General features: G+C 44.6%; 2 protein-coding genes across 2 annotated transcripts; both read left to right on the forward strand.

The window, feature by feature from the left end:
* Positions 1-2,579: 2,579 nt before the first annotated feature.
* Positions 2,580-3,496, forward strand: PtA15_4A400 (uncharacterized protein; the record flags this gene model as incomplete). The annotated part of the gene is made up of 4 exons (XM_053168280.1): positions 2,580-2,587; positions 2,660-2,823; positions 2,926-3,372; positions 3,462-3,496. 4 exons carry the CDS (start codon positions 2,580-2,582, stop codon positions 3,494-3,496), a joined length of 654 nt encoding a protein of 217 aa, XP_053019504.1.
* Positions 3,497-11,565: 8,069 nt separating this feature from the next.
* PtA15_4A401 (uncharacterized protein) lies at positions 11,566-13,076 on the forward strand (the record flags this gene model as incomplete). The annotated part of the gene is made up of 3 exons (XM_053168281.1): positions 11,566-11,932; positions 12,006-12,233; positions 12,334-13,076. The coding sequence occupies 3 exons, from the start codon at positions 11,566-11,568 to the stop codon at positions 13,074-13,076; spliced, it is 1,338 nt and encodes a 445-aa protein (XP_053019505.1).
* Positions 13,077-16,348: the final 3,272 nt, after the last annotated feature.

Genomic DNA, 16,348 nt, shown 5'->3' on the forward strand with positions numbered 1-16,348 from the left:
TTCATAGTGCCAGAGGCACTATTCATAGTGCCAGAGGCACTATTCATAGTGCCAGAGGCACTATTCAGAGTGCCAGAGGCACTATTCATAGTGCCAGAGGCACTATTCAGAGTGCCAGAGGCACTATTCATAGTGCCAGAGGCACTATTCAGAGTGCCAGAGGCACTATTCATAGTGCCAGAGGCACTATTCATAGTGCCAGAGGCACTATTCAGAGTGCCAGAGGCACCATTCAGAGTGCTGGGGCACTATTCAGAGTGCCGGTCAGTTTTTTTTTCAATGAGTTGATAATTGTATAACAAACTGAGATGAATAAGGCCCTATTTGGCAGCGTCATATTACACAGTGTAATAATAGGAAACATGCTACATTACATATGGTAAAACCTGTCATTTTAGGATAATCTTTTGAAAGGCTTGGCAGTTTACTTCCAAAAAATCAGGCGGAAAAGTAGTGTCTTACACAATGTAGGGGGACATGGCAAGATTATTTATTGCATAATAATCACACTGCCAAACAGGGCCTAAGGCACAATGTAGTGAAAAGAAATTGAGCTAAGTAAATCTTGGTTAGGTTTTTAAACTATCATCAACTAGATCTGCAGCAGGCGGCAGAGTGCTCAGGCAACCGCTCATCTTTGTGCCTCAATAGGGCCAACATTACAAATTTCCCCAAAAAGCTGACCCAAACCTGGCCTGAATCTGGCCGGGTTTGGGCTGCCCATTGGCGGACCCACCCAATTGTCAACCCTGTGAGAGAGAGCACACTCCATTACAGGAATTTGGGATCCAGACATATCTACGGATATCCGAATATCCGGTCAAGTCTGCATGGTTTGGACCCCCGGATCGAGCAATCTGGTGTGATACGTGTGATCCGTGGCCGCCTACCGGATATCCCGCACGGGAAATCTGGTTAGGGTTGATGGATCCTCACGGGATACCCATTGCTGCAATAATAATTTGCACCAATTCGCAGCGATTGCAGGTAACCGGTCACTCCGAACGACAGTCCCTCAACACCAACAGAGATCTCTGGATCGATCGTAATGTAATTAAAGAAGTTCTTTGTTCTCCCTCATTGACCAACGACTGACCCATAGCTAACTTCCGTACAGGTCTTCTGTTGAGCTCATCAATCCTAAGGCTGAGACCATCAGACGGGCTCAAGCTCTACAAGTCAATATTACTGGTGAGAAGATATGATCGAATTCATGAATAGCTCATCTTCAGTTTGCTGATGCAACTCCTTTTTTTCAAACAAAACGTATCAGGTGCTATTGGGTTGGCAAATGTAGTCCGATCAAATTTAGGTACCTTTATTCCGATCAAATTCTAAAGACAAATTGTTCGCGATGAACGCTTCATTTTAATCTTGCTCAATCCATTTCCTCAGGTCCCAGAGGCACTCTGAAGATGTTGGTCGATGGAGCAGGAAATATCAAAATGACCAAGGTCAGCAGGACTATCTGTAAACAGCAGACCTGATCAAGATCCCACTCTCGATCGACGTTCCCCGTCGTTTCTCACATTTACAATCCGGTTTAAAATCCATCACAGGACGGCAAAGTGCTGTTGTCCGAAATGCAAATTCAGAACCCTACTGCAGCAATGATCGCCCGAACTGCAACCGCTCAAGATGAAACGACTGGTGATGGTACCACCTCGTGCATATTACTAGTTGGTGAAACTTTGAAACAAGCCGAGCGATATATCAGTGAGGGTCTCCATCCAAGAGTCATCGCAGAGGGACTCGAAGTGGCGAAAACCGAAAGTCTCAAGGCATGTATACATCTTCCCATAAGAAGAAGCTCACGATCAAATATGCATCGGTCAAACTGACTTTTCGTAAACTACACCAAAACGCGCGTTTGTCAACAGTTTCTGGACGATTTCAAGCAGACCATTCCTTCGGGCACTGACAATTCTATCCTGCATTCAATCGCTCGCACTGCGCTGTCCACCAAACTGAATGTCAAGTTGGCCAACAAGTTATCTGCTGATGTAGTCGATGCCGTTTTGGCGATTCGTCAAGAATCAGAACCGATCGATCTGCACATGATTGAGATTATGAAAATGCAACATCGTACCGAGAATGACAGTCGATTGGTTCGCGGGATTGTTCTAGATCACGGAGCTCGTCACCCAGATATGCCTAGACGAGTGGAAAACGCATTTATCCTGACACTCAATGTCAGCCTGGAGTACGAAAAAACGTAAATAACCCCTCTGTCTTGACTCATTTGTGCCAGGATTAAGATAATCCTCACCAATCCTTTGTGTATGTTGTCGTTTTCCAGGGAAGTCAACTCCGGGTTTTTCTATTCTTCCGCCGAACAACGGGAAAAACTGGTAGAGTCCGAACGAAAGTTCATTGACAATCGGGTCAAGAAGATTATCGAGCTGAAGCGAAGAGTATGCGACTCGGAAATCAATCTCGAGGCCTTAGCAAACGGCGAGAAGCCAAAGGAAAAGCCGAAAGGCTTTGTCGTTTTGAACCAAAAAGGAATCGACCCTCTCAGCTTGGATATGTTAGCTAAAAGTGGGATCCTCGCTTTGAGACGAGCCAAGCGAAGAAACATGGAGAGGTAAGTATTCCTCGGAAAATTCGAGACTGCTAAGCAGCCCTGATAACTTATGACCACCTTATTTAAATTTAGGTTGCAGCTGGCGTGTGGAGGTGTCTCTCAAAACTCTGTTGACGACTTGGACGCCAGTGTCCTCGGTTACGCTGGGTTGGTTTATGAGCATACTCTGGGAGAAGAAAAGTTCACATTTGTCGAGGAGGTCCGGGAGCCGAAATCGGTCACTTTGTTGATTAAGGGTGAGTCCCTTCGGATTTGATCCACCAAAACAACCGACCCAGATAAAACGAGCTAAAATGATACGCGTGATGTTTTCTTGAACCGTTGGTGTCGCTTTTCAGGACCGAATGCCCACACCATCACTCAAATCCACGATGGGCTACGAGATGGTTTGAGGGCTGTCAAGAACGCGATCGAAGATGGAGCAGTAGTCCCCGGAGCTGGAGCATTCGAACTAGCTTGCTCACGACATTTATCTCAAACCGTCAAATCACAAGCCAAGGGACGAGCGAAGTTGGGAATTCAAACCTTCGCAGATGCCTTATTAGTGATCCCCAAGACCTTAGCAGCCAACGCTGGCTTGGATGTTCAAGAAGTTCTTAGTGGTTTGGTCGATGCGCTTGACGAAGGTGGTGTCCAAACCGCGGGAGTAGATCTTGCTACAGGTAATCCAATAGATCCTGCCCTCGAAGGCATTTGGGATAACTATCGCGTCAAACGGCAGTTGTTGCATAGTTGTTCTGTGATTGCTATGAACTTGTTGGTGACTGATGAGATCATGAGAGCGGGTTAGTTTGAATTTTGTTATTGTTATGAAGCTTTCGTGAGTAAGCCACAGATTGTCAAACTGATGTTGTTCTCTTCCCTTCTTTTTCAGGTCGATCGAGCTTGAAAGAAGGACCTCAACATTAAGTTATCCCACAATCAATGTTAAATTCCCTCCAAAAAAAACATTGTATTCTTATAAACCCTTTGGTTTCTTCAGCGGGAGCTATTTGAAACAAATGTCTTGATGAATAAAGAAATGATTACCCAAGCCATCCAATATGAATGAGCCAACCGGTTAATTGGAAACATGATTTTTCATCCAATAAATCCAACCAACACGCCGGGGGCAATTGGGTTTATGTTATATATGTAGCACTTGCATGTAAGAACAGACTTAGATTTGCTAGAAGGATAGTTCAGCACTTGCATTCATTCCCTATCCAAAAAGCAAAGATTGATCCCCTCAAAATAGAAAGATTCTTAAATTCAACAATCATTGCAGTTGGCTCACTTTCTGATCCTCACAGAACTTCAGAGATATGGTAGCAATGAGATATGGACAAGCCAATCTTTATTCTGTTGATGAAACAGGTTACAAACAGACAGTGGAACAATGGTACATAAGGCCTGGGTTACTGCCTAGCTTAACTAAGCCTCTCAAACGGAGGGTCCGGGGGACCCCGCCTGGAGGGCTCTCTGCAGGAGAGGCTTACACCTAATGTCTGAAGTCTGGCAGGGAAAGGAAGGATATTCAACCCCAAAACCACTAAATAATTATTTAAAAATCAGCAAAATATGTACAAAAAAAATGAATAGACAGTTTCATTGGCAATGCTGATGCTCACCCTCACCCAAAATTTTGAGCAAAAAGCTCCAAAACTGATTGAAGGAATCCATTTTGAAGGTCAAAGGAATCCTGAAGGATATTACATTGCTCTGAAGATCCAGTTTTGGATTTTCCAATAATATGCACAATTGAGTTTCCTATCTGCAACAAAATGCAACACTACATGTGTAGGATCTGCGGGTTTGTGGATCCAGGATCCACCAGGCATGATGGTTGCGCATCCTTAGTTTACATTTCTTCATGTTTTTTTATTTTTAAAACATTAGTACAGTGCAAATGGTTTGCATTGAGGAGATGAGACTGGTGCCAAATGAAAGCTGAGGTCCAGAAGTATCTTTTGGCTCTGGGGCAGGTCCACAGGACCTGAGGGGGAGGCTGGCTGAGGCTTAATATTTTCCCTCCAGCCATTTGTGATTTCTTTCCCAGCCAAAATTTTGAAATTACACGCAAGTCCCTCCCTGCGGGAGGGGCCGCTTTGCGGCCAGCCACAGCGAGCCTCCCACCAGGGGGGACTTGTGTTAAGTTAGGGTTACTACAGTTTTTCACTGGACTGCATCAGCTTGGCAGATTGCCTCCCACATCATTCCCAAAAGAGGTTTGGGTTTTGTTTACTTGATGGACCTTGAAAATGAAGCTTCTTTTCAATGAGGCTAATTCATCAATTCAACAAATTGATCTATGTTTTTCTCAATGATATATTGTTTAGTGGCTGGATGAGTTGACTTCAATGGCCATGTAATTGTGGGGGCAATGTTAAATAGTGCATTTCAAACACTGTGTGACTGTTCAGAGTGGGAGAGGCCCAGAAGGGAAACTTGAATTAGTACGTTTACAAGAGGGGAGAAGGCCAGTTTGAGTGGCAAATAAATTTGGTCAACTTGATGTTGATTTGGCCTACAAATTAGAGATCTCCAAGTGGACCCGCGGGCGGGTACCCGCCACATGGCGTCGGGTACCCGCGCGCGGGTGCCGTGTACGGGTCCGGGTGCGGGATTTCGGGCAAAAAAGCACCAGGTACCCGGATACCCGCCAAAAATACCCGCGGCAGGCGGGTCTTCCAGGTACCCGGGTACCCGCTGTTACGGTCACTGAGGGGGTTGTTTCCTCAAGATGACCGGGAAAGATCCTGGTCATCAAGGGGAATCAGCCCTCTCGATGACCGGGACAGACCCCGGTCATTGAGAGGAATTGAACCCTCTAGGTGACCCGGACAGATCTCGGTCATCAAGGGGAATCAGCCCTCTCGATGACCGGGCCAGATCCCGGTCATCGAGAGGAAACAACCCTCTCGATGACCGGGACAGAACCTGGTCATTGAGAGAAAACAACACTCTCGATGACCGGGACAGGACCCGGTCATCGAGAGGAAACAACCCTCTCGGTGACCGGGATAGAACCCGCTCATCGAGAGGGTTGTTTCCTCTCGATGACTGGTACAGACCCCGATCATCAAGAGGAAACAAGCCTCTCGATGAGCGGGGGCTATGCCGGTCATCGAGAGGGCTGTTTCCTCCCGACGACCAGGATCTGTCCCGGTCATTGAGAGGAAACAACCCTCCCGATGACTGGGACAGAGCCCGGTCATCGAGAGGAAAGCTGTCATCATGTGAGGGTGTTGGATAAAAATAAGTACAAGTACCCGCGGTACCCGCAAAATAAGGATTAGATCCGGGAGGTCGGGTCGGGTACCGGGTATGCCGACATGAGATCCGGTGTACCCGGTACCCGATGTCGGGTACACCGGGTCTTCTCAGGTCTTCTCATCATAAAGTAAAATCGGGTACACGGCGTAACTTGGCAACGTAGCGGCTCCATCAAGATGGCTTCGAAGCGAACACCTGACGAACTCGAGGACCCCGCAAACTCAGACCTTGAGCTGTTGACCCCCACACCCAATGAAACACCGAACAGGGCGATTAAGAAGAGCTGGGTCTGGCAGTATTTCAAAACGGTAACGGTCGAAAACGTCACTTACAATGTCTGCCAGGTAAACTCTAATCTTGAAGGTACCGGCATCTGCAACTCAAAACTAGCAGTTGACAAAAAATGCTCGACAAAAAGTATGGCGAATCACTTGGATCGCAAACATCAGATATATGAAGAAAAGGCGAGTACTGGTGCGATCAGCAAATTCTTGCACAAAGAGAAGCTACTCAATCGCGAATCCTTGACTTCGGCGGTGACTCGCTTTTTTGTCACCTGCAACATTTCTTTCTACACCGTCGAGGATCAAAACTTTCACCGCTTCCTTCGTCTCTGCAACCCAACCCTTGAGAAGCTTCTCTGCTGCAAAGACACTATCTCGGATTGTGTTCGAAAAACCTTTCGGGAAGGAAAGAACGTGCTCCGTGAGCAGCTTCGACGACTCAAATCAAAAATAAGCCTGACTTGTGACACTTGGACTTCCCCAAGCAATTGCTCAGTACTCGGAGTTACAGCACACTGGATCAATGCCAAATTCTCTCTACATTCAATCATCCTGGGTGCCCGACTTGTGGAGGGAAGTCACACGGGAGTCTCACTTGGAGATCATTTAGGCGATGTGCTCCAAGATTTCGACATCGGTGACAAAATTTTTTGCATTACCACGGACAACGCATCCAACAACCAAACAATGGGAGCTCATCTACACTCTCTTGTTTCATTTGATAATCAGAAGTGCCTCCTCAATTGTATGGCACATGTGATTAATCTTGCTGCTCAAGCGGGAATCAAAGCATTCTCCAAGCCAACCCAACTTCCAGCATCAACATCATCGGTACCGGATCGTCTATCAGACCTATTGAATGATCCTCCACCTCTGGTCAAAGTCAAACCTATCATCTCTCGGATCAGTGGGCTCACCTCGTTCTTGAAACACTCACCCCAGAAAGCTGCATCCTTCAAGAAGATCACTGTCGGAATGCGAGGAGAGGAACTAACTTTGGTTCAGGATGTTAGTACGCGCTGGAATTCAACCTTCTATATGCTAGAACGCGCCTGGAAACTTCGTTCGTGTATCTCGGTGTTTTGCGACACGCATGACCTGACTGATAAGTACGACCTCAGCCAAACTGAATGGCTCAAAGTCAAACAACTCTGTGACTTCTTGAAGCCTCTTGATGAGGCAACTCAGACCATTTCCCCTGACAAGACTGCCACTTTAGTGCTTGCTGCGCCGGTATACCTGATGTTGATAAAAAACATTGAAGAGGTAGGCTTCTCTTCAAAAATTTTCCTTATTGCATCTGGAAAAAAACTGATTGTTTTATTTTTTTGGACAATAAAGGCATCAAACATGTACCAAGCTTGTGAATTGATACCTTCGGCCCAAGAAATGCTCGATAAGCTGCAGGGCTATTTCAATGCGGCCATTGCAAAACCAGTCTACCTCTGCTCGACCTTGCTCAATCCTTGAATCAAAACCAATGTACTTAGACCGGAGCTTTTGGACCTCATGAAAGTTGACCGAAAAACAGTTCTCGAGATCTTCAAGACCGAAGCCCGCACTTTCACACACGATTGCTACAACAAAGAACAAACAGATGACGATCTCAATCCAAAGGCCACAAGAAACACTCTGAAATCCAGCCTGTTCACAAAAAAACGAAGAAAAATGTGCTCGGTAGACGATGAAATTGACTATTACCTGGCCTCTGAATGTGAAGACGAAGATCGAGATCCGCTTATGTATTGGAAGGTCAACTCCGACCAGTTCCCCAGCCTTGCTAACATGGCACAAACCTACCTTGCAGTCCCAGCATCCAGTGCTCCGTCTGAGAGAGCTTTCTCAGCTGGTCGTCATATCCAGGATTATACACGAAACCGAATGTGCGTCAATACCCTTGAAGCACTCATTTGCTTGAAGGACTGGGTCAATGAGAATGTGATTGATGTTGATTACATCCTCCCATCATCCTCTTCAACTTAACATTCCCCAAAAAATTCCTCATTTTTCTCTCACCCAATACTTTTATCGAGTTATTTTCCGAAAAACAAAATAAAAATAACATACAAGTTTTCATAGGATTGCTACCATCAAATGCTCAAAATGCTTGGATCACACTTGATGATTGATCACACCAATCAATCATAAATCAATAGACTGGCTCACCAGAGGCTGGAGACACTTTCCGAGCTCCAGCCTCTCATACATATACCCAGTCGGATACCCGATTGGGTTGCCGGTACACCCAATCGGATACCCGACCCAATACCCGGTCGGGTATCTCCGGGTCTTCAGGGTCCAGATCTAATCCTTACCGCAAAAAGTACCACCGGTACCCGCCCGCGGGTGCCGTGTACGGGTACGGGTGTCTGAATATCACGAAAAACACCGCGGGTACCCGGACACGCGGCGGGTACCCGGGTCCACTTGGCAATCTCTACTACAAATGCCTGAATTCTATTTCAAATTGGTGGATACCCCAATCAACCAAAAAATCATTGAAAATTGTTTCATTTCTTATCATTCACATGCGCAATTTGCATTAAATTGGATAATTTTCATGTTTTTCATATTTTTTTTTCATAATCACACCAGGGGAGACTTTGACGCACTCTCCAGAGAGTGCCAGAGTCTAATTTCATGTTGTTCTGGGTCTGATGTGAGTCAGATGTGGATTAGGAAATGATTGATAAATTATTCATAAGTCAATGGGAAGTGTCTCAGAAGTGATGCAGAATTGTCACAAATTGTCACAGTACCTTGTACAATGTTGTATAGAACCATTTAATTTTCTAAGGATAACTTAATTACAACCTGTCATGAAATCATAGTTAATCAATTCCCAATTATTACTCATTTATGGTGAATTTTTGTTAATCAATTTCTCTATGTCAAAGGGGTTTCACACAACATAAATGTGACTCGCAGGGGCTTTCATGGCTTTCTGACCAGTTTATACTTGTAATAGAGCTGTGAAAGGCCCCTCCAGTGATCTGTCACCCTAATTAACGCGCGTACACAAAGGGGACATTGGCGAAGTGGAAAAAAACTCACATGCATGTGCATGGAGACATTGGAAAACAAAAACAACTCACAAGCTCATATATGTTAAGAAGCCAGGATGTCTAGCTGAAATCTGGGATTACAAACCTCCAAGCTTAACTTGACTCATATTTTCACCCTGCTTTCATCCTTTTTTGGCTCAATTCTAGATGATACTGGACTTCTTTAGGGAAATATGCCATTTCAGATGAGCCTTTCACATCATTTTAACAGGGGTGTACATGTTGTTGATATGCGGGAGGCCCAACCTGCAATTTGTGACAACCTTTTACGCGCGCACATGAGGGGCACATTAGCAAATTGAAAACAGTGACCACCTTCATGTGCAAGTAAGTAATATGAATTGAACCCCAAGAATTCATCTCAATCAACAAACAGTTCAAATTGAATTATGATTTGATTTTGGCCATTGTGTCTTAGTGGTTTCAACTGCATTCAAGTTGTGTTCCAGTTGACTCCTGCATGACTTCTGGATGATTTATGCATGAATCCAGGATCAGTTTCAGATCATTTGTGGATTAGTTCCAGAATTTTTTATTACTTCTTACACTACTTTCATCAAAGGCATCCAGCACAGTTACAGAAAAAGTAGTATGGCTTTCTCTGGAGAGTGCATGAAAATCCCCCCTGGTTTCATTCTTGGGAATTTGTTTTCCAACCCTGTAGCCAATCCCATGACTTAAGGTCTGTGGCCTGAGCTTCTGCAATCAATCAATGTGGTGCCAAAAACTTCAGTGCACCCACTGTGTGTACAGTGTGTAGACAATTGTATGCACGACACCTTTTTGGACTCTAGAATCTCCCCCCCCCCAAATCAAGTCATTCCTTTCAGTGATTTTTTAAAAAAAGTGGAAAAAGGTTTTTCTTGCAAGCTTAATTATTTTTTTCAGAGAAAGGTGAATTGACAGAAAGCAAGAATGGAGCATGGAAAGAATGATAATAAATAAATAAAAATGTGACACAAAAAGGTTTGGCTTGGTGGGTGGACAATCTGCGGTCAAAATGGAGACATTACAGTGCCAGAATGCCAGGTATGCGGATGAATGACTCACTCCACATATATTTTAAACCACATAGAATCCTTTTTTTTCTAATTTTTTACTTATCATCATTCATTTCAGATCTCATACTATCATTCCTCAACCTTCAAAGTTTTTTTGAAAATTATTGCATTTTTTTTTTTTTTAATTTTTGTAAATTACATAACTTTGTTTTTATTTTTTCATATTTGTGTTTTGAAGACTATTTTGAACCATCTCACCAATACTAGTGACTTGAAGCTGGTTGGTTGAGTTTATCTGGTCCAAAAGTGGTGTGGTGTATACAATTGTCTACCCACTGTACATACATGTTGTGTTTTGTAAAATGCTTGGACAGATGGTCCTGTTAGTGTTGCTGTGCACAAATCATGGCATTCCGTGATTGCAATTGTTTTTTTTGCCTTGCATTGTGAAATAAAGATCATGATGATCATTTTCACTTTGGCACAGGCAGCCAGGAAGGCTGTTGCCACCTGGATGTGAGCTTAACTAAGCCTCTCAAACGGAGGGTCCGGCGGACCCCGCCCGGAGGGCTCTCCGTAGGAGAGGCTTATGCATAATGTCTGAAAGCTGGCAGGCAAGGGAAGGATTTTCAACCCTAAAAACACAAAAACAGAATTTAAAAATCAACAACAAATGTACAGAGAAATCTGAGTAAACAGTTCTCTCAGCAGTACTGATGCACACCAATTTTTTGAGGCATAAACTCCAAAACTGATTGAAGGAGTCCGCTTTGAAGTTCAAAGGAATCCTGAAGGATATTCCATTGCTCTGAAGATCCAATTTTGGTTTTTCTGATAATATGCACAATTGAATATCCTATCTGCAACATGGCTACAGGTGTAGGATCTGCAGATATCTGCAGGCTTGTGAACCCAATATCCACAAGGGATGATGGTTGTAATTCCTTGGTTTACATTTCTTTGTGTTTTATTTTTATTTTTGAAAGATTAGTACAACAAAAACGGTTGGGATTGAGGAGATGAGACCAGGACCATTTGAAAGCTGAGGTTCTGAAGTATATTTTGGCTCTGGGCCAGGTCCGCAGGAGTTGAGGGGGAGGCTGGGTGATGCTAAGTATTTTTCCTCCAGCCATTTGTGATTTCTTTCTCAGCCAAAATTTTGACTTTGTGCACAAGTCCCTCCCTGCGGGAGGGGCCGCTTCGCGGCCAGCCACAGCGAGCCTCCCACCAGGGGGGACTTGTGTCAAGTTAGGATGTGTATGGCAGAATGGGGGGAGTGGGGGATTAAACTGGGGCTGTGCCCAACAGCACCATAATATAGCATCACATCCACTCTTGAGTCTTGATGTCCATCCTTGTGTGCAGCAGGTTTCATGCAAACAACGTTTGCTGCGCTTGGAACCTGCGCGCGACTTGCGCGGCCAGATCTGCGCCCGACTCAGTTCGGGTCTTCTCATCCGCCTTCACGCACTGCCGGCAACCAAACAACAGCAAGCTCAACCAACTGGAACCGAAGACGATCACTCCGAGCCTCAGAGGCGAAGGATGCGCAGAAGATGAACACACCCACCTCAGCAAAACCCCAGCAGCTCAGCCGCAAGAATAACGACTCGCACTCCAGGAAACTCCAAAGCTTGCACTACCAAAACTTCTTTCCGAATACCACTACACCCACCAAGAACCCTACTACTCCTAGCCGGAAACGATCTGTGTCTACTTTCAAAATCGATCGCTCGTTGGGTGCAACACAATCAACACCTCCTCTTTAAGCCTGGTTGACATACTAACGGAAATCTCTGGGACTTTAAAACAGTGCTACCGACCAGTCATAATCTCCTCAACCAACCCTCAAAGAAGCTCAAGCCTGCTTCCCCTTCCACACTTCACCATCCTCATCAATACCATATTCATACGACAGCACTGAAAGCTGTTCAGAAGAATCCTTTACCGTCACCCGCCAATCAGAAAAAAGCCCTTCTCAATGTAACCAACTTGAATTCGCTGAAACTCGTGGAAAGGAAGAATGAAAAGCCCCAAAAAGGTTGGACTCCAATCTCACACACATCGACCAACTCTAAATCAAGATTGCAATGGCTCATCTGACTGTCCTTTTTCCATTATATGAAACGGTTGACCCGTAGAAGTACCATTGAAATCGCTCCTTCCAGAACTTCGACCGAGGCCAGAAGAAGTAGACGCGCGTCCAAGTCATCCATCTCCGAGACATAAGCCAGTTCCGATTGCCCAAGCAGTCAGAGTTGCCGGGGGGTCGACGAAGCCGAGCACGCCGATTAATTCTTACAAGATTACGACGCCGCTGAAGGTACGGGCTCCCAAAGCAGCAGAAGGCATGAGACGAACCTTTGATTTGGGCCCGGCCGGATTGGAGCTGATCCGGCCCTCCAAGCCGCCTGTGCCAACCCGGCTCATCTGTCCCCTCGTCGCCTCCCACTCATTCACCCCGATCTCCTTCCCCAAGCCGCCATCACCCATGGTCTCGCCCAGTAAGAAGAGGAACCGAGCCCCTGGGGAATTGCTCGCTCGAGCTAGGAGACTCATCGAAACCGACCAATCTTCTCTCAGGATGTGGCAGAGCGATCTGGACGCTGGAGCGCTCAGACCAGGCAAAACTAGAAAGTTCAAAGTCCTCAAAGTTCACAAGGATCGCGGATCCCAAATCGCTTACTGTATGGAAATCAACCAAGCCATTGCTCATACCAGCAACAAGAATCCCCTCCCAAATGACAATGCTAGTTGTCCTAAGATCTTCAAAATCTTCTTACGTGGACCAGATTGCAAGGTTAATGATCGGCTTAAAATCTTCTCGCCCTGGACGGAAATCCAGCCCAACATCATCATCTCCAACAAGTTTATATCCAGTTGAACCATCTCGAATTCTTTCTTTTCTTTTCCTTTACTTAATTTATCCAATTAAACATTCACTTTGTACAAGATTGAATATCTATATTGACAATCCTCATGTAAATATATATCTTTTGTGAGTCTGTCTGCACAATACAATGTATCATGCTTTTTCTGTGATCATTCCGTGTGCGCGTATACCCCTGTGTATCTTTTTTTTGCGCCTTTACAGGAATCATTATGATATCAACCTTGAAATTAAATGGCCACATTGAGGGTTCTCAAAGTTGGGTGACATAAAACCCTAGCATCATATGCTCTTTGACTCAATGTCAAAAAGTTGATATGGAATTTTGTGTAATGTTTTCTATCATCCCTCTACCCCCTCCAAATTGGACCATATCAATTTTTTCAACATTGAACTAGGACTCCATAATGCCTGGGATTTGTATGTTTCAACTTTGAGAACCTTAATTGATCATTAAGAAATCAATCTTATTCTTGATTTATGTGTGGTGTTGAACTCATAAGTCTAGGGTACAATGTATTGATTGACACCCAAGAACTACATTTTGTTGCAGGTATATTATAGCTGGGAACAAGGCAAAACACCTATGAGCCCCCAATTAAATACTTACATGCCAACCGGGTTTGGCTGTTCAGCTTGAAGGAAGTTTCCAGAGTTGGAAACAGAGTACAACATTTTTTCATAAACAAATATATTAACTTATCAAATGGAGGGTCTGGGGTATCCTGCGCGGAGCACTGTATGTAGGAGAGGCTTGTGAGTTATAGGTGCAGAAATTATTTGCTGCGCAAATAGGCAAAAATGATTAAAAAAACTTGAATAGACATGATTCTTGATCTTGTTCTTGTGAAGAATTTGAGCCCCTTGCCATCAGAAAACTGATCCCTGGAGTCAGAAACTGGGGGACCATCATTTGAAAAAATTGCAAATTCTACATTTTGTTGAAAAGATTATTGAAAATCAACAGATAGAGATAGAGAAAATCTGAGTAGGCTAAATTGTTGGGATGGTGATGTAAAAATGAGTTACTCTTTGGACAGACCTCTGGAGAGTCTGGGGAAGGAGATATTGAAAATGTAAAATCCCCCCAGCCAGATAGACTTTCTGCTCCAGTGTAAAATGTGTGATAACACAGAATTCTCTCCCTGCGGAAGGGGCAGCAGCTTTGCTGCCAGCCAGGGGGACTGCCAAGTTAAAAACAAATTGACAAACTCATCCCATCACAGCTCTTTAAATCACACCTCCATAAGGGCCACTTCCCACTTCCTCCCCTTCCCCTCCCCATGACTCCCTTGACCCCCACTTTGGTGCAGGGGCAAAAAACAATTGAATGCAGCATTGGGAAACAGAAAAGATGTGTCCACTGCAAAAACAAAAACTGGATCAACTGCTTGCAGTTGACATGCAGGATGCTCCAACCAAACTTCCACTGTAGTCCCACCTGTTTAGATAATTGCCTCTTAGGCACAGTTGCTGTGCATTGAAGCTTGGTTGAGTATAAAAAAATCAGAAATCTTGGAGTAACACCTCAACCTTCCCTCAAGTTCCCACATGTCAATTGCTTAAAGTTGACACACTTTTTTTGTAGTGGTTGGGTGAACAAGAGATATTGTGATGGATGGAATGATTGCAAACCCATCACAACACCACCCTCTCTCCCCAGCTGCCCTTCCTGGTGCCAACACTGCAACTGTTCCAATCCATGGAACAGCATCAGTCAGTATTGGCCCAAAATTGGACTCAATACTTTTGGATTGTTTTTCATTGGCCTACCATTCCAATACCCCTGTTGAGAATAATGGGGATCAGATGGCTGTTGAGGTTTCACTTGAGGACTGAGGGATTGAGAGGCAAGGAGGAGGGGTTGAAAGAGGAGCTTTACTGAAGGTTGTTGGCTCAGGTGGGGCTAGAGTGGTTTTGGCTCAGACTCAATGATTTTATTTCTTCTCCAAGGAGCGGACACAAAACATAACTAGAGAGCCCCCTGCACAAGATCCAGAGGGGGCCTGGAAGCATGTAACACACATGACAACAGGAACAGGACATGTCTGGAACTGGGACAGGAACAGTGACAGGAACAGGAACGAGGACAGGAACTGGAACAGGGACAGGAACAGGAACAGGAACAGGAACGGGGACAGGAACATGAAAACTTAGAAAGAGAGCGGACTAAAAAGCTCAGATTCTGACAATGGCCAATACCAGGCAATACACCGGGTATTGGCTTGTATTGGCCTCTGTTCCAATACTTTTTATCAGATTGCCCCTCCGATCCAATACACAAAGTTGATGAAATTGTGTATAGGGTGAGCAAATCCAATCCACATACACTACAAGAAAAACTCTAGAAACTGCTTGCAGTTGAGATGCAGCAAGCTTCAACCAAGCTTCAGCTCAAGCTGGAGTCAAGCACCCAAATTCCGTGCTGGTGCACCTTGAGTGTGTACCTTGTTCAGCATCTCAATGTTGAACATGCTGTAGTGCTCATGTAGTAGGCTGAGGCAAATGAGCACCCCTGAGCACCCTTTTATTTAATTTTATTAAACAATCCATGCACCATTGAATCCAGCCAGAATAACATAAACAGGGTATGTACACATGAAAGGGATATGTACAGATGAAAGAAATATGTACACATGAAAGGGGAATGTGAGGAGGTGTATTAACACATAAAAGGGATATTTACACATGATGAAAGGGGTATGTATGCATGAAAGGGGTATTTATGCATGAAAGGGGTATGTGCAGTAAGGGGTTTTTGCACACATGAAAGGGGTATGTACAACTGAATGATAAAAGGGAATTGAAAGGGATATAAAAAACTCAAAGGGGACATGTAAACATGAAAGGGTCATGAACACATGATGAAAGGGGTATGTACACATTTTGAAAGGGATACATGCACATCAAAGGGATATACACACATGAAAGGGGTATGTGTACATAAAGGGCTATGTACACATTATGAAAGGGGTGAATGCATACAAAAGGGATATATGCACATGAAAGGGGTATGTGCACATGAAAGGGGTATGTGCACATGAAAGGGGTATGTGCACATGAAAGGGGTATGTGCACATGAAAGGGGTATGTGCACATGAAAGGGGTATGTGCACATGAAAGGGGAATTTGAACTTGAAAGGGGGATTTGCACAGGTATCAACTCCTGTTGTACCTTAGACTCACTCTTGCATAAATTAGACAATGTGCATGGAATCCACCAGTGCTTGATTCTTTCATGAGGCACAGCTTGCCTTGAGATCTTG

The sequence above is a fragment of the Puccinia triticina genome, chromosome 4A, assembly GCF_026914185.1.
Source record: "Puccinia triticina chromosome 4A, complete sequence".
NCBI lineage: Eukaryota > Fungi > Basidiomycota > Pucciniomycetes > Pucciniales > Pucciniaceae > Puccinia > Puccinia triticina.